Source organism: Artemia franciscana, chromosome 14, assembly GCF_032884065.1.
Source record: "Artemia franciscana chromosome 14, ASM3288406v1, whole genome shotgun sequence".
NCBI lineage: Eukaryota > Metazoa > Arthropoda > Branchiopoda > Anostraca > Artemiidae > Artemia > Artemia franciscana.
In genome coordinates this window covers 39,203,164-39,229,625 of record NC_088876.1, presented here as the reverse complement: position 1 = coordinate 39,229,625, position 26,462 = coordinate 39,203,164, and the positions used below count along the sequence as shown (strand labels likewise).

Here is a 26,462-nt window from a genome sequence, read left to right as displayed (position 1 = left end):
CCAAAAGAAATTTTTACCTCCACAGTCACCAATCGTCGAGGGAGAAGACAATGTGACAGGGAGGAGCTGTCACATTATGTCAAAGACAATTTGACTTTATTTTTATATATTTTGATAGTTCAATCATCATCAAATGTGTTAAATTATTTCTTATTATTACTCCAATTCGTTTTATTCATAATATTTTCCCTTTCCTTTTAATTATTGTTTCTATTCATTTGACACATTTTTTAGTTTTGCTTTTTTTAGTTTATAGCGAGAAGTATTTTACTTATTGATAAAACTTTGCATAATAAACCATTTAACATATGAATAAAAAATCACTAAGACATAAAATTCAATATAAGTTTCGTTTTAATTTCCAAGAAGAGCTATAGAATGGAGTAAATAGTAATAATAACAATTTTTATTAACAATAATATAACATGGCTTAATGAAGCAATAAAAAAATATAAAAGCATTTAGCGAAATTTGAGGACATTGTAAAATGGGAAAAGATTTAAGAAAAATGGGAACTTCCTGGGAGGGTGTAAGGAGGGAGGCTTTGAACAGATTGGGATGGAGGAGGAGCGTGCGTAACTGTCTTGACCTCAGGAGGCTTGGTGCTACACCTAGTTGTTAGTAATAGTAGTAATCTTTTAAAAGTTGAATGACAAAATTACCAAGAATATTAGGATAACAATTTATGGCAAAATCCCATGGGCCATAGCAGAACACAAAATGCAACTTCAAAGTCCAAAAAACATAATACAACTTCAAACAATAGAAAGCAAGAAAAAAAAAGAAATAGACACCAGAAAACAATAGAAACCAGAAACTTAATACAACTTCAAACAATAGAAACCAAGAAAAAAAGAAATAGACACCAGAAAACAATAGAAACCAGAAACAAAATACAACTTCAAACAATAGCAACCAAGGAAAAAAGAAATAGACACCAGAAAACAATAGAAACCAGAAACATAATACAACTTCAAACAATAGAAACGAGGAAAAAATACAATAAATACTTCTGCTGTAAACATTTAACAACATTTTTAACCAACACACAACAACTATAATAGAATCCAACTCCAAAAAACCTTAGCCAACTATCCCCTCAAACATAATTCTCTATATTTAACCCCTATCCGAAGAAACTTACAATTACAGTTCGTCGCAACAACCTTCCGTTACTATCAATGTTGGTCCAGAAACTATTTCTGCATCGTCCTTTCTGAATTATTTAGGTCTCCCCTTTGGACCAAATGTTAAAAATACTAAAACAATTGTTATCTCGGTGATAAAAGAAAAGCTTAGAAAATCGTACGGGCTGATTTCTTGAGTTAAAGACCAGTTTCACAAAATAACCCAGGGCAGACTTTACGACGCTTTTTTGCGCCGCATGTCTTCTTCTTTTTCTCTTTTGGGTTTTTTTTTAACAATATCTGAGCGGAAGAAAAGTAGATCTTTATTCTTCCGTTTTTGTAAATATCTTTTGCAATTGCCGCTCTGGACTCGCAACCGTTACATTTCGAGTAGATATGGCGTTTTCGATGTTTCCTCAAAAATGGACTAGCTTGTGGATAGGTTCCAAAACCGTCGAGAAAATATTGTCGATTTTCCACTTAATTGTGTTGCTTAAGTAGCTGAGATGTTGTTTGGTTTTCGCGAGTTTTTTCTTGTTTACTGTTTCCATTTTTATTTTATTTTTCTTTATTTTTGTACTCTAAGTGCATTTTATGAATGTAAAGAGGGTTTAAATCAATCATTATTAACAATTATCATTATTATTAATTGTTTAGTAGTACGGGGGTTCCTCTCATATATTTCGCGACAATATTTACGGAGAATGGAAACATTCTCTTCCTGAAGAAAACATCCATGTATAGCTCATGCTTTGGTGACATTAATATCTCTTTGCTGATGATAATTTAGTCATTAATAAAATAGTTAAATAATTTTCTATTATTATTCAAATTCGTTCTTCTGTTATATTATTTTTATTCCTTTTCTGCTGCAATTTTGTTTTCTAGTATCATATTTGTCCTTTATGTTATAGCAGCAAACAGAGTACAAAGTTTCCGCAATAAATTAAAAAACCGATAAATAAAAGTCATAAAAAGTCAATTATTTTCTGAAATAAAAAAAAGTTTTATTTTTATTTTACAAGATGAGGCATGCTATGGACTGCAGAATATAAGTCATATAAAGTCATATAAGTTCAATGAAAAGTATATAAAGTCATGTCATATAAAATCATATAATTTAATATTCTGTAAGGAATTTTCTGAAATTAAAAAAAGTTTTATTTTTATTCACAAGCTGAGGAATACTATAGACTAAAGAACATACTAGATATAAATTCATGTAACATAAAGTAAATGAAAAGTATATCAAGTCATATAATTTAACATTTTCTAAGGAATTTAAAAAAACCAAACAAAAAAAAACGTTTAATTTTTATTTCACAAGATGAGCCATACTAGGGACTACAAAATATAATAATAATTGTATTGAAAAGCCATGAATTCATATAGTAACATAAAACTAATAGGTATAGATTCAAGGTTGGTCCTCTACATAAGAAAACATGATAAGAAAACAATTCTTACTTCATAATATGCAGAATAATCCTAGTTAACATGTTTTGCGGGGAAAAAGCTTTATCTTCATTTCTTTCCTTCTTTTTCCAGTTTTTCTATCACATTTTTAAATATTTGTGTCCATTTTTTAAGTCTTGAAAATCGTTTATAAACAAACAACCAACTGTCATCTAACTAATCTACCTAACTTTACTTAACCTAAATTATCAGTATTTGACTATTAATGTTTTTGGTAGATGGCATTGAGGGTGTCTAACTACGCATATAGATAATTTGAAAACGGAAAGCGGAGTCAAATTCATGTTTATTTTTCAGAATTAGTTTTAAAAAATTGATTGTACATTAAAGAAAATTAATTAAAAATTGATTGAAAAAACACATTTCTAAATATTTGTGTTCATTTTTTTTAAGTCTTGAAATCGTTTATAAACAAACACCCAACTGTCATTTAACTAATCTACCTAACTTTACTTAACCAAATTATCAATATTTGACTATTTATGCTGTCCGAGTTTTTTGTGGTGTTGGGAATCAGGAGTCTTTGAGATCTATGTATAGTGATTTAAATATAATGCCTGCAGCTGGATTACGTGATTTTTATACGTTGATTTTTATATATAGGTATTACAGAGGTAGCCTTCCCGATTGTTTTACAGGAATATTTTGTGAGAGGTCTGATGTTTACCACAACAATACTCGGATACGAGGTAATACTGAGGTTCCTCGATTAGTTTCAAGTAGGTCTTCTTTTTCACTTATTTACAGAGCTTCAAAACTTTGGAATAAACTGAGTATAGATATCAAGGAAATAGGTAGCCTTGACCAGTTTAAGTCTGATTTACGTGTGGAGTTGCTCGGTAGGTATGCTTTTGAAACTGATTAACTAATATAAATTTTACATAGCTTATTCATTTGTAATATTTATGTATTTTTTTTTTGTTTTTTTGCTGTTGTCTTGGGGTCACGCAAGGGAGTGTATTGTTTATGTTTTTTTTTTGTTTTTTGTTGATCTCGGTATATGGTCTCATTCTCCATAACTTCTTATTCTCCATATTGTCTCTTTTTTTTTCTTTGAATTTAGCACAGCCTCGCAAGCTTCGCTTATGTTGTGCTATTGATTAAGAAATGTTTTTTTCTAATAAAATTGTTCTACTACTACTACTATTAATGTTTTGGTAGAGGGCATTGAGGGTGTCTAACTACGAATATAGATAATTTGAAAACGGAAAGCGGAGTCAAATTCATGTTTATTTTTCAGAATTGAGTTTAAAAAATTGATTGTACATTAAAAAAATTAATTAAAAAAAAGTGTACAACAGTGAAAGAAGCGAAGAAAAAGGTTCTCCTCCCCCTGCAAAATATGTTAAATAGGATCATTCTGCATATTATGCAGTAAGTTTGCTTGTAGTAAGTTTATAGTAAGTAAGTAAGTAGTAAGTAAGTTTGTAGTAAGAATTGTTTTGTAGTAAGTTTGTTTGTAGTAAGTTTATAGTAAGTAAGTAAGTAGTAAGTAAGTTTGTAGTAAGAATTGTTTTGTAGTAAGTTTGTTTGTAGTAAGTTCATAGTAAGTAAGTAAGTAGTAAGTAAGTTTGTAGTAAGAATTGTTTTGTAGTAAGTTTGTTTGTAGTAAGTTTATAGTAAGTAAGTAAGTAGTAAGTAAGTCTGTAGTAAGAATTGTTTTGTAGAGGACCAACCCTGCATCTATACCAATTAATATTAAAAAGCGAAAAACAAAAATATAACAGCATTTATTGGAATTTGAGGATGTTGAAAAATGAGATCCTTTGAATAAGTTGAAATTACAATATTACCAACGTCTACCATATAGTCCACTTTGGGGACGATCTGGTTAAAATAAATAGACATATGTCATCATTACTTACTAATAATTCATTGTAGCACAAAACCCCCTGTAAACAACACAGTGGCCAAAGCCATACCAGTTTCTTGACCATATTTATCTTAATGATCCCATTTCATTGAAGGAGATGGCATTGTGACAGGCAGGTTTTAATCTCAGCTCCTAGAAATTACAGGCACGGCATGCCTGATTTGTACACTTTTTCTCTAAAGTACACTCATAAGTCGCTAGAGCAATTGAACAACTACTGAAATATTAGTGAATACATAAATTGGAGCTTTATTCATAAATGGGTTGACAGATATTGACATATAAATTAATATCTGTCATATAATATAAATATATTATAAAATTAATTTTCTTTTGTATTCCTAAATTCGCGGGATTTTTTAAGTATCTATTTACCTCGATCCGTGATCAGTTTACAAATGTCAGTTGGGTTTTCTTTGAAAGAGTCGACAGAGAGACTTTCAGAAAAATTTTTAAGGGAAATTTTAAGGGAAGACCATTCCAAATGCACCACCAAACAAGGCTGTTCTTCATGTGCTCCATCCCTGGCGTTTCAGCCGTAAGATGTGTCCCTTCGTGTTTGCCTTGTCGATTAGACAATGGAAGGGGGACAAATTACGAGAAATCTCTACAGAAGGAGGGGAGTACACCTTAAGGTTGTACACGACAAAAGACGTGTACAGCCTTAAGGGGTGATTGACCACATCGGGAAAACCCTCGAAAAGCCTAATTCCTGGCTAAATTTAATTTCCGTTGACCTTAAGAAAGCCTTTGACCTTGTTAACCACAATATTTTAATTGAGAAACTAGTAAGCGAGTTCAATATTGATCCATTACTGGTAAAATTGGTTGCCTCCTTTTTGACAAATAGATCGCAAGTGGTTAAATACCAGAACCATTACTCAAATCCTCTCCTTATCTACAATGGCATACCCCAAAGAACTCTTCTAGGCTCCCTCCTCTTTTCAGTCATGATCAACAGCCTCGCGAAGGAAGTTCCTGACCGTTGGAAATTTGTTGATGACCTAACGATTGTTGAAAGTTGCTTCAGAAATTTAATAAGCGACCCTATGAGTATCCTCAATGAAATTCGAAGTGAGGCTTTGGACTTAGACATGACAGAAAACCCCTCTAAGTCCATGATAATGCCGATTTGTTTCCTTAAATCCTCGCCCTGTTTTCTTAATACTATCCCTCGTAAAATTTATGTGTCCTCGGTTAAATTACTTGGAGTCATAATTTCTTCAAATTTAAAGTGGGATATCCACGTTAAAGACATCATCCATAAAGCTAATGTGTCTACCGCCCTCCTTAAGCTCCTAAATAAATATAGCGTCCCCCATCTCGCTCCTTAAGGTTGTACACGTCTTTTGTCTGCCCACATCTTGAATATGCTTGCCCAGTTTGGCACCCTGGCATCTCTCGTGAAGAATCAGACAAAACTGAGTCAATCCAAAAGAGCCTTGCGAATAATTTTCAAAGAAGGCAAGGTGCCATACTCTCTGCTCCTTAAAAAGCTAGTTTGGAAACCCTTGAGCGAAGGAGGTTGTCGTTGTACTTCCGTTTAAAAAAAAATGCAATAACAAACCCTCGGACGGCAAGTATTTTCCCCAAACGTCACTCACCATCCAGGTTACGACAGCCTCGAGCTGTTTCTGAGCACATCCCAGTTTTGTCCCCCATTCGCTGCGTTACTTCCAGATATGAAAAAACCTTTGTCCCCTTCATCACAGAAAAAATAAATAAAATATCCAACTAGTTTCTCCCTTCTTTTTTTGGTGGGGTGCTGCCCAGGCCGTTGCACTTATTTGCTTGCCCCCCTCCTATTTTTGCTTAGCTTCCCTTTTAATTTTCATGTGTTTTTCGTGTGTTTTATGTTTCGTTCTTTTTTTGTGCGTTTTTGGACTTTTTTAGTGTCCCTTTTAATGTGTAGATATATATATATATATATATATATATATATATATATATATAATATATATATATATTTCTTGTTCTTTTCTGTATTATTTGCTTATTTTGTCCCCTTCCTTTTTTCTGACTTGTATTTGTTCAAGTTTAGTTTGACCGTTTTTTTTTTTTCTCTTTTTAACTTTTTAATTAACTTATTACAGTTTTTTTATTGACTCAGAATCTGATTATTCATTATGATTTTAATTTTTCGTTGTTTTTTTTTTTTGCTTTGCTAGTGCAACCATGTATTTTGTCGACTCCGAAGTCCGAATTCGGCCCTGTAAGGGCCGAATTTCCAAAAAATTATATTTTTGGAATAAATATCTTATCTTATCTTATAATTAATTGTAGAAAACAGCCATCGACGCTTCATCAACGCTTTCTCTAAAATTCAAGAGAAAGTCAGCGGTAATGACAGAACCTAATCTATTAGCAAATTCTGGATCTTTTGAAGTGATTCCAACAGCGTTTTTGGAGGACTAGCAAACAGCGAGCATCAGTATTCAGTGAAGGGTCAGATGCAAGAGTTGCAAAGTGGAATGATCGAGTTGTGCGGTAGAAGGCTTTTGTTGCGGAAAGAGATCCCCAGCTTCCTTGCACAGAAGGTTATCATCCGATTCCGAGACTGAATGCTATCTAATACTGCTTGTCATTCCGCCTCGAATACTTTGCCTAAGTTGGCTAGAAACGTTCTCTCGTTCGGTGCCTTTGAAAGAATTACTTAATTGCCTTTAGAAGAATTATTAATTGCTGTTGTTAAAGGCTCGGTGCCTTTAACAACATTTTTACCACCAGATAACTTTTTTTTGTTAATCATATCTTTTTTATATATTTGTTTTCTTTATAGTCCATGTCCGGGTGATTTTGGACTTGTATGTTGGACCCATTGGAATTCAAATTGTGCATTGATTTGTTTATTGGGCAAGGAACTTTGCTATGACTCGAACTTCGCCTAAAGATTGTTGTCTGACTCTCATTAGCCAGTCCCAAACCTAGAAAAAACAGGAGGGTTCGGCAGTGGGCTTACATCCCACTGCCGTAAAAAAACGTTTACTGCAACTGTAACATCGATAATGAGTCTATCCGGAATGACCCCCAAGATGACGATCTAAGCATGTCCGTGGAACGGACTTTTGAACGCAAAAAAGAGACCACGAATTGATTTCTGGAATGTACATTATGGCTCGAACTTCGCCTAAAGATTGTTGTCTGACTCTCATTAGCCAGTCCCAAACCTAGAAAAAACAGGAAGGTTCGGTAGTGGGCTTACAACCCACTGCCGTAAAAAAACGTTTACTGCAACTGTAACATCGATAATGAGTCTATCCGGAATGACCCCCAAGATGCCGATCTAAGCATGTCCGCGGACCGGACTTTTGAACGCAAAAAAGAGACCACGAATTGATTTATGGAATATATCTTCTTTATATATTCTCCCTGCAATCTTTTGCCATAGAACCTTATGGGGGGGGATTTGATAATTTATGTCTTTTTTTCTGATTGTCAGTAGTATTTACTTTTTTTGTGGGTTTAATAATACTATTAAATAAAAAAAAAACTAATTTTTTTAGCTGAAAGTAAGGAGCGACATTAAAACTTAAAACGAACAGAAATTACTCCGTATATGAAATGGGTTGTCCCCTCCGCAATTCCTCGCTCTTTACGCTAAAGCTTTTAATTGTTTTAAAAAGTAAAATTGTGGCAAAGAGTCAAACTTTAGCGTAAAGAGCGAGGAATTGCGGAGGGGACAACCCATTTCATATACGGAGTAATTTCTGTTCGTTTTAAGTTTTAATGTCGCTCCTTACTTTCAGCTAAAAAGATTAGTTTTTTTTTTATTTAATTTCTGAACGTTTTTGAATTAATGCATGTTTGGTTTTGGCTCTCCGCACATAAATTATTAAAATGAAATTAATATATTAATTCTTTTTTTTTGGCTAAATGGCTTTCTCTTAGTTTTGATCAGACGATTTTGAGAAATAAGGGGTGGAGAAGGAGGCCTAGTTGCCCTCCAATTTTTCGGTTACTTAAAAAGGCAACTAGAACTTTTAATTTTTAACGAAAGTTTTTATTAGTAAAAAATATACGTAACTTAAGAATTAACTTACGTAACAAACTTTCATAGCCTTATATTTTTATTATGTATACGAGGGGGTTTGTACCCTCGTTAATACCTTGCTCTTTACATTAAATCGTAAGTTTTGTCCCAATTCTTTAAGAATGACCCCTGAATCAGAAAGGCCGTAAAATAAATAGTTGAAACTACTAAAAATACTTTAGCATAAAGAGCAAGGTATTTATCTCCTCCTAAATACCTCGCTCTTTATGCTAAAGTATTTTTAGAACCTCTCATATGCGTTATAATCTCTGTTCGTTTTAAGTTTCAATGCTACTTCCTTTCATTTGAAAAACCGTTTTCATGTTTATTTTTCATTGTTTTCTTATAGTAATGCAAGAGAATCCTGCGCCCTTTTCATTGAATTTTTCTTCCCCCGTGACAGATTCCTCCAAGGAAAGATCCTCCAACATAGCCCCCTCTCCTCAGCCCCACCCCCAAACAAAATAAAATCCCCCTGAAAACGTCTGTACACTTCCCAATAACCATTATTAAATGTAAACACTGGCCAAAGTTTGTAACTTGCAGCCCCTCCCCCAGTGATTGTGGGGGAGTAAGTCATCCCCAAAGACATAGTTATTATGGTTTTTGACTATGCTGAACAAAATGGCTATCTCAAAATTTTGATCCGTTGACTTTGGGAAAAAAATGAACGTGGGAGGGGGCCTAGATGCCCTCCAATTTTTTTGGTCACTTAAAAAGGGCACTAGAACTTTCCATTTCCGTTAGAATGAGCCCTCTTGAGACATTCTAGGACCACTTGGTCGATACGATGACCCCTGGGGAAAAGAAAAAAAAACAAAAAAAACAAACAAACAAATAAACACGCACCCGTGATTTGTCTTCTGGCAAAAAATACAAAATTCCACGTTTTTGTAGATAGGAGCTTGAAACTTCTACAGTAGGGTTCTCTGATACGCTGAAACTGATGGTGTCATTTTCGTTAAGATCCTACGACTTTTAGGGGGTGTTTCCCCCTACTTTCCTAAATAAGGCAAATTTTCTCAGGCTCGTAACTTTTGATGGGTAAGACTAAACTTGATGAAACTTATATATTTAAAATCAGCATTAAAATGCGATTCTTTTGATGTAGCTATTGATATCAAAATTCAATTTTTTAGAGTTTTGGTTACTATTGAGCCGGGTCGCTCCTTACTACAGTTCGTTACCACGAACTGTTTGATTAGTGTCATTCGCAAAGAAAAATATTTTATCCCTTCTCCCAAGCATAAGATGTTAAGTCCCCTTGCCTCCTCCCCCGACAAGAAATTTTCTTTTTAAGTTTAAACTCGATATTATATTGATTTGAAATTTCGACGGAAAGAGTCGAAATATTTTTTGTCCAGATTCCACAAACAGTATGCACTCTTTGGGCATGCATACCCAAGTAGTTACATCCGAACCTCGTGAAAGTGCTCCTTAAATCGAAATAAATATCAATATATATATCAAAATAAAATTTTCAAGGATTATCGTTTATACTTTTAGAAGAGACTTTATTTGACTTTTATCTCAGCTAGTAGCGTAGATTCACGGGAATGCAGGGGGGGGGGGGGAAGATAGTTTCAGAATCTTTGGGGGGTGACGATTCTGCCGTTTTTCTTACTTTTTTTTGGAAGGAAATTGATTTTTTTACATTTTTCAATAAAAAATACCCCCAAGAAAGGTATTTTTCAAAATATAAAAGGGGGTAAACGGACAATAACTGATAAAGGGAAAACTGATAAATGGAAAAATGATAAACACAAAATCTGATAAATTTACAACGATAATCGATACTCAAAACTCACCTGTTTAAACAGCATAAAACAGAAAAAAAGGAGAGAAAAATAAATAAATAGAATATCTAACACTGATTAAATACTGGATAAGAGGAAAGGGTTATCAGAGATTAGCACCGGCGGCACTGATCTCCGTTTCATGTAGAATGGAAATGTTACTTTTACTTTCCATTTTACTATTTACTAGTAACTACTATTTACTTTTACTAGGAATTTTACTTTTACTTTTTGCTTTTACTTTTGTTTTCAAACTTTTGATTTGCTCATCCAGAAATTCATTTTATTGCTGCTATATTAACTTTTCAATAACATAACACGAACTGACGTAGTTTACGGAACATGAACTTACAAACTTACGTAACATAATTCTAAGTAGAGACAGTGTACTTAGCACTCCCTATGGACAAAATGACAAAATTTGCTCCATAAGATCATAACACATTAAGTCTAAAGTTATGCTAGTGTGACAGATTCGACAGCTTAGTGTGAACGAACCATAACTAAGGCAGACTACTTTACATGTAACAGAGAAAAGACTAAGCCTAAGTAAGGCATAAAACTTTACCTAGGAGCTGTTACGTTTAACACATCTCGGACCGATGCTTCCAGCATTTCTGGGTCAACTGAAATTTGTGCTCCAGTAAGTCCCATTCGAGCGCAGAAATTGTTGATAGCTTCTGGGGGAAAACCACGCCTTCTTAAGGCTGTTAGTGTGAATAACCTAGGGTCATCCCAATCTGAAAAAAAAAACAGCTCAAAAACAATAAAATAAGCACGATCCTTGGATATTATTATTAGTTTTATTTACACATTGAGAGAAGGATATCCTCTATTAGTCACAAATCTCAAGATTCCCCCCTTATTTCACTTATTTCGCCTATTGTTGTGTTTTTTATTTCTCCTAACTGGAAGTAAGCTCTTATCCCCATAACCCTCTAATTAAACAACAGAAAACAAATAATTCCAATATTTCATTTATTTTTATTGATAAAGGGTTGAGTTTCTTCTCAAGTGAAATGATATATTTTGGTGAAAAGTATAAAAAAAGACCACGAGAATTTTGCCAAAAAATGTATTTTTTCTAGTTGCCCCCCACCAAGGAAAAACCCTTAAATATCCCTCGGACTCAGAAACTTTGTACCTAAAATCCTAATAGTACATTAAGACGATGGGGCAGTTAGACCATTATTATAAATGTTGTAATTTTTACTGGCAATACAATAATAAAAACAATTTAAAAACCCTTAAACATTCTGTTCAGAAAACCAAGTAAAAAGACTATTTCTCAACAGAATAATTAAGTTTTCATCAATTGGGTTTCCAAAAGTTTAAAATCACTGTCTCAATTATTATTAATTATTTTTTTCATCGTGTTCTTCGTTTTTTTGTTCTTGTCGAATGTCATTTTTTTTTATCATCTGATTGTCAGGTGCTTCTGAGTTGTGATTAAACAAAAAAGAAGTTTTTCAATTAAAACTAAGGAGCAATATTAAAACTCATCACTGAACCACGTGCAAAAACTCAGCATTTCACTGAAATTCAACTCCGAAGAACTTGGTATTGTGGCAGTGGCAGCAGGCCAGCACGATATTATCAACAAGAAATTAACATGCCTGTTGAAAATACATCACAACTTCGAACACAAATTTGGCGGAGAATCCAGGGCAAATGCGGGGATCTATAAGGGGCTTACATTAATATTACCGAGGCGGCACCCCACTTTCATAAATCACGCTCACTAAGTAGAGCGTGGTGGAACTGTGGAACACATTTAGCACTTGGAGACGTAAACCAGGTAACAGAAAGTGGGCGCCCGCTCGAAAACAATCTCCTTACTTGTACTTCTATTTAACCATCATGTATCTAGCAAGAGTGGGTGCAATAATAGTAAAAGTGGCGAATAATAGTGGCAAACTTCTGCCTGCTCCAAACATTTTCCAAATCTTTTGCTTGTGCTATGGTAGAAAGAGCTCCCCTAGACTGTGTGCTCTATCACAAACACGCCTGGCTCTGACGGGAATCAAACTTACCAACGGCTACCATATTGCACGTTACTCAATAAAAAGAATGTTTTTACGTGAAAGGATCCTCCGTATATTTCTGAATCGTATTTGGTAGAAATTTACTGCTCTGGCCAAAATAATTGCAATTAAAATATTGAAAAGTTTCAGGTTTATGCACTAGTAAAAATATGCTCCTGGTGTATAGCCTATAAGAAAAACTACAATTTGAAAAAAAAAAGAAAAAAACTTCGTAGATACCAAGGAGCTTTATACTGAGTTTATATTCTTTCTCGCAGCTTTTTCTTCTAGGAAGATCAGATAATTTCACGGATGCTTTCACCAGATACAAACTGGAATTTCTACATCAAAATCATCTAGCTCTTTCTGCTTGACAAATCCTTTTTCTGATCCTCGGATGGGTCTTTCGTGCCGTTCACCCAATCAGTCCAAGAACTTTAAAATTGTTCCTTATTTTCCATGCAAACTTGGACATCCTTATCTAATTTTGAAGAACTTATCTCCCCCCCCCACCTCCAAAAGAACTTCGAAAAAAAAACGAATCCTTCATAGGTGCCGCGGAGTTCCGTATTAATTTCACAGCCATTTTGATAACCACCTCTCAGAGCGTGCTATTGACATATATATAAAAAAAAACATGGATAATTACCTGCCACAATGCCCTCGCTTATGAGTTTTCCAATTTTGCGTTTAGATACTACAGTGTAATTTACGTTAAGTCGGCCATATTCCCACTGTACGGGACAGTATACGTCTACAGCATTACAAAGCCAATAATAGGATGATCGCCTATAAGAAGATATTATTATAGCAACATGGCTAATACCATCAAAGCTATTGCCGGTGATATATACCTCCCCACCACCCCTAAAAAAATCACTTACGGTACACAGCGTCGCTACGGAGAATACTCTGTAAAAACTACACTTAAGATGTTGCTCTCAAGATAAAATACTCTTAACACGTTAGAGAAAACCCTGGTGCGCGTCTTTGTGGCATTTCATGCCACAAATGTCATGCCGGTGGCATTTCATGAACACCGATACTGGCTTCTAATTTTTAAAGCAAGGTTAATTACTATCCAAAAAGATCCGACTCGAATTGTTTCTTCTCTGCTTTTGACAAAAAAAAAAATCCCTGAAGCCTTGAGATTTTTGGTTAGAAACTCATTCGTTGATGAATTATTTTATGTCCTAAAAATTATAATATAATTTACAGCTACTCTTAAAGGGGGATTTTTGAATAAAACAATTTCTAATTGTAACACTCTTAATTTAATTGGATTATAGGAAAGCCAATAAATTCGCAAGTTCCAATAGCTTATATTTACAATTAATATTAAATGGTTACGTCATATTCATCTTTTTACTAGCAACTAATCTGTTTTCCGGTTAATAGGGAATATCGTCTAAATTTTCCGCTTTTTTCTAGGAGAGGGGGGGGGGGGTCTCATATATATATATATATATATATATATATATATATATATATATATATATATATATATATATATATATATATATATATATATATATATATATATATATATATATATATATATATATATATATATATATATATATATATATATGGCTATGACATTTACTGTCATAGTTTAATGACGAAATTCCCAATGATCTTCCATATTTCAATGACTCTCTATGATTCTGCATAGAAAATCCTTTTCCATGTTTTAGAAATTTGATATATATACTTACCTCGGACTTATCTAATCTTTGACTTGCGTTAACATTAGAACCTACCTCGACTGAAATTCTTTTGTGCATAGCGAGTGGGTGATATTCTCTATGGAGTCACACAAACAATGTGTATAGTCGTACGTAGGATAAATGCACCATTTGTCACCAGAAATGACGTGCGGGACATACTTGATACGGTAGGCAACAGGATCCAATTTACCCTCTTCCAAGACTGTCTTCATTCTTAGCGTTGCTTCTCCTTCGTCAAACAACCCGTTTTTCATATCCTAAAAAGAAGATTTTCTAATCTTTTTAAATACCTAGTAAACAAATACTTTCTGAAGCCATACACGTGGGCATGCATTACAAAACGATGAAACATAAGAAGGCGAAGGAAAACGAGGTAAATCAGAGACAGTAAAAAGAATTTATCGAGTAACTGTTTAGTTTTAAGTAGCGGGGTGGCAAATCAGAAGTATCAACTGAAATTCTGGCGTGAATTTAATTCCTTCTTCCTGTTTACGATTCACAGGCGGTAAAATGGCACGTTCCTTCATGCCATCGTAATCTTGACTTTTCTTCTAACCACAGATTTAATCACAAGTATGACAATAACGATAGAACGTAGAAAAGCGAAGAAGCCAAGTAAATCACATTAAGTGAAGAAAAATGTAAATATTTGGGACAACTGTAGAAAACAATGAAGAAAAACGATGCAAGTCACTGCCCCTGAAAAAAGAGACAAACATACGAAAATGTCTTCTCAGCCATCCTCAGTGTATTAAGAGGAACAAAAGAATAAAAATGAAAGTCCACAGGACAATATAAAAAAAGATCAACTTTAAAATAAAACTAAATAAGAGACACTTCTTAGTATAAGGCTAGAATTGGGGCTATTGAGAAGGAAACATGTTAAGAAAACGATTCTTGCTCTGTAATATGCAGAAAAAATGTAGTTAAAAATCCTGAATGAACACTATATTTTGAACCCCTCCCCCTAATGTGCAAATATATAGCCAAGACTGTATATTTCCCATGCATCTTGCCAAGCGTCACTCTTGTTTTAACCTGTGTATTCGTAAAATGATCAAAACTGAAAAATCAAGAAACTGATTTTTGCAAAATTGTACTGTAAGGTAAGCCAAGACAGTATATTCATCCTGATTTTCAAATGGCCGTGCCTATAATGTTCCGAGAATGACTGAGGAATCGAGCTAAAACTTTCAGGGAGTGTTTGGGAAGAGCTAGGGGATTTCAAATATTACTTTTAGGAAAAGAGATAAGAATACAAAACATTTTTGCTGCCTACGTATTGATTTACCCGAGAAAGAACCTACGTTTTTTTTCTTAATAGCTCTAAACTTCAAACCATAAGCTAATGGGTCAAGGGGACCCTTATTTACAGAAAAGAACTTGAAAATCACTCAAAATATGCTCCAAATTTTTCATTTCTACTATGACTCGTAGTTTTCTTCTGCAGCCCAGTTACTTGACCTAACCACACTTAATTCATCAAAATTCATGTCGCTTTCAATAAAACACAAATGACATCAAGTCGCTTAGAGGACTTGAAAGTGACGGGAAAGAGGTAGCACCAGTCTTATTTGTAAACCTTGATTACCCTCGTAAAGTTTTCTGTTTTTGTCCTTAGAGATTTTACAAGTTGGTAGCCCTATTCCTGTGATTTCCGTTAGTTTTCAGCTTGTTATTATTAATTATTTCAGTTTCTCCTCGTTTTAGGATCAATTTATTCATCTACAGAAGGCCTAGCATTTGTTATGGCACTTGGTATTAACCAAGTGACATATAGCAATCGCAAATTCTGTCGGTCTGTCTGTCGGTCCCGGTTTTGCTACTTTAGGCACTTCCAGGTAAGCTAGGACAATGAAATTGGCAGGCGTATCAGGGACCGGAATTGACCATCTAGCAAATCGTTTTCCCGATTTGACCATCTGGGGAGGGGGGGGGAGTGGGGGGCCTGTTAATTCTGAAAAATTAGAAAAAATGAGGTATTTTTAACTTACGAACGGGTGATCGGATCTCAATGAAATTTAATATTTAGAAGGATATCGTGTCTTAAAGCTCTTATTTTAAATCCCGACCGAATCTGGTGACATTGGGGGGAGTTTGGGGGGGAACCTAAAATCATAGAAAACGCTTAGATTGGAGGGATCGGGATGAAACATGGTGGGAAAAATAAGCAGAAGTCTTAGATACGTGATTGACATAATTGAATCCGATACGTTCTATTGGGTGGGGGGGTTAATTCTGAAAAATTAGAAAAAATGACATATTTTTAACTTACGAAGGAGTGATCGGATCTTCATGAAACTTCATATTTAGAAGGACATCGTAACTCAGATCTCTTATTTTAAATCTCAACCAGATCCAGCGTCATTGGGAGGGGGGCCAGTGGGGGGGGACCGGAAATCTTAGAAAATACTTAAAGCGGAGAGATCAGGACGAAACTGGAAGGGAAGAATAAAAACCTATCTAAGATACGTGACTGACATAACCGGACCGGATCTGCTCTCTTTGGTGGAGTTTGGGGGGGGGGGTAATTCGGAAAATGAATTATTTGTAACTTACGAAAGGGTGACCAGATCTTAATGAAATTTGATATTTAGAAGGATCTTGTGCTTTAAAGCTCTAATTTTAAATTCCGACCAGATCCTGTGACATTTGGGGGAGTTCTTGGAAAACGTGAAAATTGGGGTATTTTTATCTTACGAATAGGTGATCGGATCTTAATGAAACTTGATGTATATATAAGGATCTTATGTCTCAGATGCTCCATTTTCGACTCGAATTGGATCCGGGGACATAGGGGGTCCGAGGAGGGAAACAGAAATCTTGGAAAACGCTTAGAGTGGAGAGATCGGGATGAAACTTGATGGGAAGAATAAGCACGAGTTCTAGATACGTGATTAACAAAATTTGGAGGAGCTGGGGGGTGTTAATTTGGAAAAGTTAGAAAAACTAGAAAAACTGAGGTATTTTTAACTTAAGAGAATCCATGAAGGAATCCATGTCTCAGAGCTCTTATTTCAAATCCCGACCAGATCTGTTGACATTGGGGGGAGTTGGAGGGGAAAATCTTGGAAAACGCTTGGAGTGAAGGAATCGGGATGAACCTTGGTGGATAGAATAAGCAAATGTCCTTGATACGTGATTGACGTAACCGTACAGGATTCGCTCTCTTTGAGGGAGTTAGGGGAGGGGTTCAGTGATTTGGCGAGTTTGGTGCTTCTGGATGGGCTAGGACGATGAAAATTGGTAGGCGTGTAGGGGAACTGCACAAATTGACTTGATAAAGTCGTTTTCCCAGATGCGACCATCTGGGGGGCTAAAGGGAGAGGAAAAATTAGAAAAAATGAGGTATTTATAACTTACGAGTGGGTGATCGGATCTTAATGAATTTTGATATTTAGAAGGATATAGTGACTCAGAGGTCTTATTTTAAATCCTGACCGGCATTAAGCCTCTGATTTTCCCTTTAAATCAATCTAATCTATTGATTCTTAGAATTTTGTTAGAGCTCATACCGTATGAGCTCTTGGCTCTTAGCTCTTCTTGCCTCGTCACAAGTGCCATATGAGCTCTTAGCTCTTGTTTTTATTTATTAATAGCATAATCCATACATAAGCAATACCCAACTAGCGATTCAGTATCATAAGCCTCCCCTCAATTCAAGATGGTCACTTTAGTAATTGCACACAATTGTGGATTCTCCCTCACACATGACAAAAACCTAACACCTCTCGCTTTCAATTTTCACTGTATGAAACAGTAGCTCCAGTCTTACTTGTAAGTCATCTTGAAGGTATATAATATAGTCATGAAGTAGATATATAGTATAGTCAGCATGAATATAGTATAGAGTATAGTATATGTAAACAACCATTGTGCATATTACAGAATAAATATAGCATAGTATAGTCGTAAAGTCATGGTTGCAGTAGTAGCTGCAACCTAGTGAAGGACGAACCACGGCTCATAGTAACCAAAAATTAAAAAACAGGTATCAAAACAAATTGGCAAAAGAGAAAAAATTGCCATTCCTAGCTGATTCCGGAATGGTAACTATTATCCCGATTAGCCTTATTAGTAAAATCTTATTTTGAAAACAAATTTATAGAAATCTTGAAAAAATGGCCTGAGACCCCTGAAAAATGGCGTGAAACGCAATAAAAAACAACAACATTGGAGTCGCCATGGCCTGAAACTTTATGAAGAATACTTACAGCCCCCTGTCTTGGTCAACAAGAAAAATCTCTTTTTTGCATGGGTAGCACTGATGTTTCCTTTTTTTCTATATAAGTAAACTATAGTATGTCATCAATATTAGCGAAAGGAGATAAACCCATCTTACCTCGAACAACTGTAGGTTTTCTTCAACAGGTCTTTCTCTCCAGGGAGACGGAAGTGGGTTGAACCCTTTAATTTCTTCTGATTTCTGATGGCATACAAATGCCAGACCTTTCTTAATCAATACTTTTGCCAGTTCATACAGCTTGTCGAAATTATCGGCGGCATGAGTAATCTTGTATGGTTTGTAGCCTATGATAGAAGATTCATTAGACTTTAGGTATATAGTTTACAATAGTTATATAGTGATGTAGTCTATTTCGACGAATATAGAAAACTTGGAGAAAGGAAACGTTTGCACTTGAATATGGATTTTATATGAAAGATTTTAGCGACATTGACGGTGTGGCGTTACTCGAATTAGCCAAAATATTACCGTAGCATGATTCCTGAAAACACCATTGAGAATCTTAGAATTGAATCTCTTGATCTGCCAATAAGCACAATACACCGATTATCACCGATTCCAAAAAATGCAGGTAAAGGAAACCGAAAAACCTCACATTTTTTGGGAGGAAAATTAGCTCAGATTCATACAACTCACATTTTAAGTCTTGAACCGTATCTCGATCTTCATCTCGAACCAGATCTTGAACCGTAAATCTCGAACAAAACAAACATAATAACTTGTTTTTCAAACGAAAGTAAAGAGAAACATTATAACTTAAAATGAACAAAATACGTCCTGTAAGAGTGAGGGCCACCATTCCTTATTCTTAGGATAATATTTAGGTTTGAATATTTAGGCTAATATGATAGACCAGATAATACTGGTTGACAATATTTATAAAAAGTGGAAGGAAAAGCCCAATTATCAACACCAAATTACAGGGTTGCCAAAGACTTTACCAACTTCTTGACTGATTTATTTAGTCATCAGCAAAACAAGCACAGTTCTAATGTTCATTGTTCAGAAGCTTACAATTTCGAGGATCTTGTCCTCTCTCCCTTCTAAAAGTTACTTAAGTTTTTTTTTTTTTTTTTTACTTAACTTATACGGCAAACGGTAAATTACCTCGACTTTACTTTACTTTTCGAGATATCCTTAATTTTTACGGCAAAAGGTAAATGGCCTCGACTGTAGATTTATAAAAAAAAAATTCCTTTAAAGGTTCGAACTCGTTTCCCTACCGAGCCCAACGGTATCCCCCATATTAAAATGTATCTTACAATTTCAAGGATCATGTCCACTCTCTCTTTCTAAAAGTTACTTAAGTTGTTTGTTTTTTTACTTAACTTATACGGCAAAAGGTAAATTACCTCGACGTTACTTCACTCTTTATGATATACTTAACTTTTACGGGAAAAGGTAAATGGCCTCGAATGTAGATGTATAAAAAAAAATCCTTTTAAGGTTCAAAAATATGTCTAGAAAAACACCCATTTGAGCGCTTATACAAAAATTAATAGAGCACTCTATCGCCATTTTCTTTTCCATTGTATACCCTTCAAACAGGGTCTTTTCCTTATTTCAATTTGCCGATCGGACAAATTATATTTATATTTAAGAATTAACGACGCTTCTTGACTACTATGGTCCCTGCGTCGGCCCTGCAGTGCATTCCTGCAGCGTGATTCGATCTCTGGGTCCCGTATTACCAAGCTAAGGTCAAATCTACTGCGCCACCACAGGACAAACATTTACCGCATATTGGGTTGCGTTAGGAGAGGCGCATGATCCTCCTCTTACCAGAGCATACCAGACATCTTACCAGAGCAAGAACATGGTCATTACCGATGTGCTACGGTAACTCGATCGGACAAACTTTTCAAGACTGAGCCATTTTCAATCCGACCGCCAAAACCTAATCCAACTGCCGAAGCAAAATTCGACTCCTGTCAGAATCTAGCTTTACTCAAAAATCGGCTTTGCACATATCTAAGATCGATGTTCTCTAATCTTAAAATGGAGGTTGTCTTTCCTATCTGGCAATCTAACATCGCTCTTACACATTCAATAGTACAACTACCAAAAATAGTTTACATATATATCTTACATATTACATATATAGCGCATAGTTTATATCGATATTCTCCCATCTTAAAAAGGGACGAACTCTAGACCGATTTTGTTTAATCTTAAAAGGAAGGTTGTCATTCATATCTAGCAACTCAACATCGTTCTTCCGCATTCAATAGTACAACTACCAAAAAGAAGGCTTTTTGAAATAAATAATTCAAACATAAATTTGTTATTAAAAAAAAACAAAAAAAAAAACGAAATTTGAATCTTACCCGAAACAGAAGCGACGTGAAGACATATTTTATTGAGTGGATACATAATCCGGCCACCGATATTCGGCTCCTGCCCAACGTAGCTTAATACTTATAAGGTCTTAGCACATAGTTTATATCGATATTCTTCCATCAAACGTGGAAGTTCATACAGTTCGTGGTGACAAACTGTAAGTAAGGAGCGACGGAACTTGATACCAATAGATACACCAAAAGAATCGTATTTTTATGCTGATTTTAAATATATAAATTTCATCAAGTTTAGTCCAAACCATCAGAAGTTACGAGCCTGAGCAAATTTGCCTTATTTTAGAAAAGTAGGAAACGTCCCTTGTAGAGGGCGTTTGTAGAGGTTTGAGAGCTTCTGCACAAATGTGGAATTTTGAATTTTTTGCCAGAAGGAAGATCACGAATGCGTGTTTATTTTTTTCCCCAGGGGTAATCGCATCAACCCAGTGGTCCTAGAATGTCGCGAGAGGGCTCATTCGAACGGAAATTAAAATTTCTCTTGTCCATTTTAAATAAACAAAAATTGGAGAACAACTAGGCCCCCTCCCATGGTCATTTTTTCCCAAAGTCACTGGATCCAAATTTTGAATAGCCATTTTGTTCAGCATAGTCAAATAATCTAATAACTTATGTCTTTGGGGATGACTTAATCCCACACAATCCCCGGGAGAAGGGATACAAGTTATGAGCTTTGCCCGTTGTTTACATATAGTAGAACAGTGCGATTTTAGAAAAGGTAGAGGATGTGTCAACCAAGTTTTCACTCTTAGGTTAATAATTGAGAAGTCCCTTCGTTGTCAAACACCTTTGGTCCTCAGTTTTATAGATTATGAGCAAGCTTTCGATTTTGTTGATAGAAGAGCGTTAGCAAAGGTCTTATCCTTGTATGGTATACCAGAAAAATACATTAAAGTGATTTGTGCTATGTACGAGTCTCAAGGCCTTCAACTCGATACACCGCGAGACCATGTGGAAAATTTAAAAGCATTACGGGATCCCGACCAAAATTGTAAATATAATTAAAGCGCTATACCTCGATATTATGTGCGCAGTACAAACCGAGGGTGGCTTAACGGACTGGTTCACCGTTCAGTAGGGTCACCGTTCAGTAGGGTGTAAGGCAGGGCTGCATTCTATCGCCACTGTTATTTGCCATAGTCATAGATTTTGTGCTTCATGGATGATGCAGCTTCAGTGGGGGTCTACAATTAAACCCACGAAGAGCCCTTCATGATGGTGTTTTTGCGGACGATATTGCACTCTTCGCTCACGAATCAGAAGCTATACAACACAATATAAACGAACTTGGGCGTGTGGCAAATGCTGTTGGACTCTCCATAAACGCTAACAAGACTAAATCAATGTCAAATGCGGTCATTCCTGACTTAGCTGAGGGACTTTTGGTAAACAATGAGGAAATTAAAGTAGTGAAAGAGTTCAAATATCTCGGCAGCATTCTTACGCAAGATGCCAATTCTGAAAGAGAAATTTTGTGCCGAATAGCATTGGCTGGCTCTGCCTTCAACTGTCTCAGAAATGTTTAGAGGAATAACAAATATTCCCAGAAGCTAAAACTCAGAATTCATAATAGCAATGTCCTCTCCGCCCTTAAATATGGCTGTGAAACTTGGAGCATCACTGCGCAACTAGAAAAACGACTACGGGCCTTCGATAATAACTGCCTAAGATCTATTTTGAATATACATCAAATAAAAAAACTAGTTTTTTTAACAGAAAGTAAGGAGCGACATTAAAACTTAAAACGAACAGAAATTACTCCGTATCGAAAGTAAAACAGTTCAAAATAGGGATGATACCTTTTTATTGACAGTGAATAGATATAAAATTATTTAACTGGATATTTCGAACACATATACAGTGTTCATCATCAAGCAGTATTACTCCGTATATGTAATGGGTTGTTCCCTCCGCAATCCCTCGCTCTTTACGCCAAAGTTTTTAATTGTTTTAAAAAGTAGAATTGTGGCAAACAGTCAAACTTTAGCGTATAGAGCGAGGGATTGCGGAGGGGACAGCCCATTTCATATACGGAGTAATTTCTGTTCGTTTTAAGTTTTAATGTCGCTCCTTACTTTCAGTTAAAAAAACTAGTTTTTTTTATTTAATTTCTTAACGTTTTTGAATTAATGCATGTTTGATTTTGGCTCTCCGTACATAAATTATTAAAATGAAATTTGCATATTAATTCTTTTTTGGCTAAATGGCTTTCTCTTAGTTTTGATCAGACGATTTTGAGAAATAAGGGGTGGGGAAGGAGGCCTAGTTGTCCTCCAATTTTTCGGTTAATTAAAGAGGCAACTAGAACTTTTAATTTTTAAAGAACGTTTTTATTAGTAAAAATATACGTAACTTAAGAATTAACTTACGTAATAAACTTTTATATTCTTATATTTTTGATTATACATATGAGGGGGTTTGTCCCCTCATTAATACCTCGCTCTTCACACTAAATTTTAAGTTTTGTCCCAATTCTTTAAGAATGACCCCTGAATCAGAAAGGCCGTAGAATAAATAGTTGAAATTACTAAAAATACTTTAGCATAAAGAGCGAAATATTTATCTCCTCCTAAATACCACGCTCTTTATGATAAAGTATTTTTAGATCCCCTCATATGCGTAATAATCTCTGTTCGTTTTAAGTTTTAATGCTACTCCTTACTTTCAATTGAAAAAACTCTTTCATGTTTATATTTTCATTGTTTTTTTTTAATAGTAATGCTAGAAAATCTTGCGCCCTTTTCATTGAATTTCTCTTCCCCCATGAAATATTCCTCAAAGGAGAGATCCTCCCACATAGCCCCCTGCCCTCAACCTCACACCCAAACCAAAAACAATCCCCCTGAAAACGTCGGTACACTTCCCAATAACCATTACTGTATGTAAACATTAGTCAAAGTTTGTAACTTGTAGCCCCTCCCCTAGGGACTGTGGGGGAGAAAGTCATCCCCAAAGACATAGTTATTATGGTTTTCGACTACGCGGAACAAAATGGATATCTCAAAATTTTGATCCGTTGACTTTGGAAAAAAATGAGCGTGGGAGGGGGCCTAGATAACCTCCATTTTTTTTGGTCACTTAAAAAGGGCACTAGAACTTTTCATTTCCGTTAGAATGAGTCCTCTAGCAACACTCTATGGCCACTTGGTCGATACGATGACCCCTGGGAAAAAAAGAAACAAACAAACAAACAAATAAACACGCACCCGTGATCTGTCTTCTGGCAAAAATACGACATTCCACATTTTTGTAGATTGGACCTTGAAATTTTTTCTATAGGGTTCTCTGATACGCTGATCTAGATCCTATTACTTTTAGGGGGTGTTTCCCCCTATTTTCCAAAATAAGGCAAATTTTCTCAGGCTCGTAACTTTTGATGACAGACTAAATTTGATGAAACTTATATATTTAAAATCAGCATAAAAATCCGATTTTTTTGATATATCTTTTAGCATCGAAGTTCCGTATTTTAGAGTTTCGTTTACTATTGAGCCGGGTCACTCTTTACTACAATTCGTTACCATGAACTGTTTGATTGGGCTGAGAGAATAAGAAATGATGAGATTTATACCATGAAGAATCATACCCCCATCATACCCCATGATGCCATAAGAATCATAACATACCCCACACAATCATACCCCATGATGCCATAAGAAAGCGACGATGGATGTATTGGGGGCGACTGGGTGATGGAAGGCTACCTCATGACATGTAGTGTTGGATACCCCCTGGCCTCCGCAAGTCAGGGAGACCCAAAATGACCATTGGCAGGATGTTAGAGAAGGAGGCGAAACTGGCGAGGTCTTCGATGGAGGAGCATTGGTCGAGGACTCAGGACAGGTCGTCGTGGCGAACCACTGTTGCTGCCTTACCCTCCTCAGGCCTGGGAGGACCTAAGTCTAAGTAAGTAAATGCTATGTACGAGAATAATACTACTGCGGTTAAGGTAGGAAATGAGGTTAGCAACTGGTTTTGTATTAAATCAGGAGTTAAGCAGGGTTGTGTTATATCCCTCTTTATATGGATCATTTTGATGGACTTCGTCTTAAGGAGCACAGGAAAGACAATTGGAGACCACGGAATCAAATGGGGAGGAAAGACACTCCTGTACTTAGATAATGCTGATGATTTAAGCGTATCAGATGAAAGTGTGAGTAAAATGAATGAATTTTTAGAAGGTTTTGCGAGTTCAGGGTGCTAGAATGGGCTTGAAAATTAATGTGAAGAAGACTAAGTCACTAAGGCTAGGAATAAGTGAAGATGAAATTTGGGTACCCGGCTGACTGACCGTATTTCAAACAGTAGGTCGTACGAAAAATGTGGTTCAATCCCGCTTTCTAGGCTATAATGAAAGAAAGGTTGAGATGGCTAGCCACGTTCTGCGGATGACGGACGACAGATTGCCAAAGATTGTCCTTTTTGGCCAACCGTCTGGGGCTACACGGAAAGCAGGTCGTCCTTGTCTGGGATGGGAGGATGTCATAAATTAAGATTTAAAGGAAATGGGAACTTCCTGGGAGGGTGTAAAGAGGGAGGCCTAGAATAGATTAGGTTGGAGGAGGAGCGTGCGTAGCTGTGTTGGCCTCAGGCGGCTTGGTGCTGCAGTGAGTTATTAGTAGTAGTAGTAGTAGTATTTGTTATTGGTGAGCATAAAGACGTTTTCAGGGGGGATTTTTCTGACGGGGGGAGCGGGGGGATTGGGTTACGTGGGAGGATCTTTCCATGGTTTATGATTTTTATGTGATAATAAACCAAAGATATTGTATGTGTTCGGCTCGTGGTTAGTTATTAAATAAAAAAACAAGTTTTTTCCAACTGAAAGTAAGGAATAACATTAAAACTTAAAACGAACATAAATTATTACATATATCTTTTAAAGATCTTTTCTTTCATTCATCTCAGTCATTTGAGAATTGCTCAACTTGTGACTTTCATTTTCATAAAAATAGTTTCAACCTCTTTGGCCATTTTGTTATCATGCCTTACACAATTAGTTCCGCAAATATCACCAATTTACGTTACGTGAGTGAATCTTTCCATGGAAAAATTTCTCATGAGGGAAGGAAATTTTCCATGGAGGGGGGGCTGGATTTCCCGAAATTATTAGAAAACGATCACCACTTAAATCAAAAACAAGCTTTTCAACTGAATGTAAGAAGCAACATTAAAAATTAAAACAAACAGAAAATATTACGTATATGAGATGGGTTGTCTCTCCTCAGTAGCTCGCTCTTACGCTAAAATTTCTTTTTTAACTTTTAAAAAAGGCTATTATTCTAATTAAATAGCCTTTGTGATTCAGGGGTCATTCTGAAACAACTGAAACAAAAATCAAACTTAGGTTAGTATAAGGTTATTATTAGTTTTAAAAAAAGTAAAATTAATATGCATATTTTATTTAAATTATTCATGTATGGTGAGCCGAATTCAAAATCTGCATTAATTCAAAAACTTTCAGAAACTATAATAAAAAAAAATATAATAAAACGTTTTTTTTTAAACTGAAAGTAAGAAGCGACATTAAAACATAAAACGAGCAGAAATTAATCCATATATGAAAGGGGCTGTCCCCTCCTCAACACCACGCTCTTTACGCCGAAGTTTTTGTTGTTTTAAAATGTAGAATTGCGATAAAGAGTCAAACTTTAGCGTAAAGTGCGGGGCGTTGAGGAGGGAACAGCCCCTTTCATATACGGAATAATTTCTGTTCGTTTTAAGTTTTAATGTCGCTTCTGGCTTTCAGTTAAAAAAACTGTTTTTTTTTTTATTTAATTAATATCAGAAATGGGTAAGATACCTAAGG

The 26,462-nt window shown here is 35.4% G+C and overlaps 1 protein-coding gene across 5 annotated transcripts in view; it reads right to left on the bottom strand.

The window, feature by feature from the left end:
• Positions 1-26,462, bottom strand: part of LOC136035693 (probable glutamine--tRNA ligase) — a 97,544-nt gene that overhangs the window by 20,571 nt on the left and 50,511 nt on the right. For all 5 annotated transcript variants that reach the window (XM_065717625.1, XM_065717627.1, XM_065717626.1 and 2 more), the window contains 4 exons: positions 18,399-18,586; positions 14,090-14,313; positions 12,976-13,115; positions 10,871-11,042 (listed from right to left, as the gene is read on the bottom strand). In XM_065717625.1, coding sequence (XP_065573697.1) covers positions 10,871-11,042; positions 12,976-13,115; positions 14,090-14,313; positions 18,399-18,586 — 724 coding nt within the window. The remainder of the gene's footprint in view (positions 1-10,870; positions 11,043-12,975; positions 13,116-14,089; positions 14,314-18,398; positions 18,587-26,462) is intronic.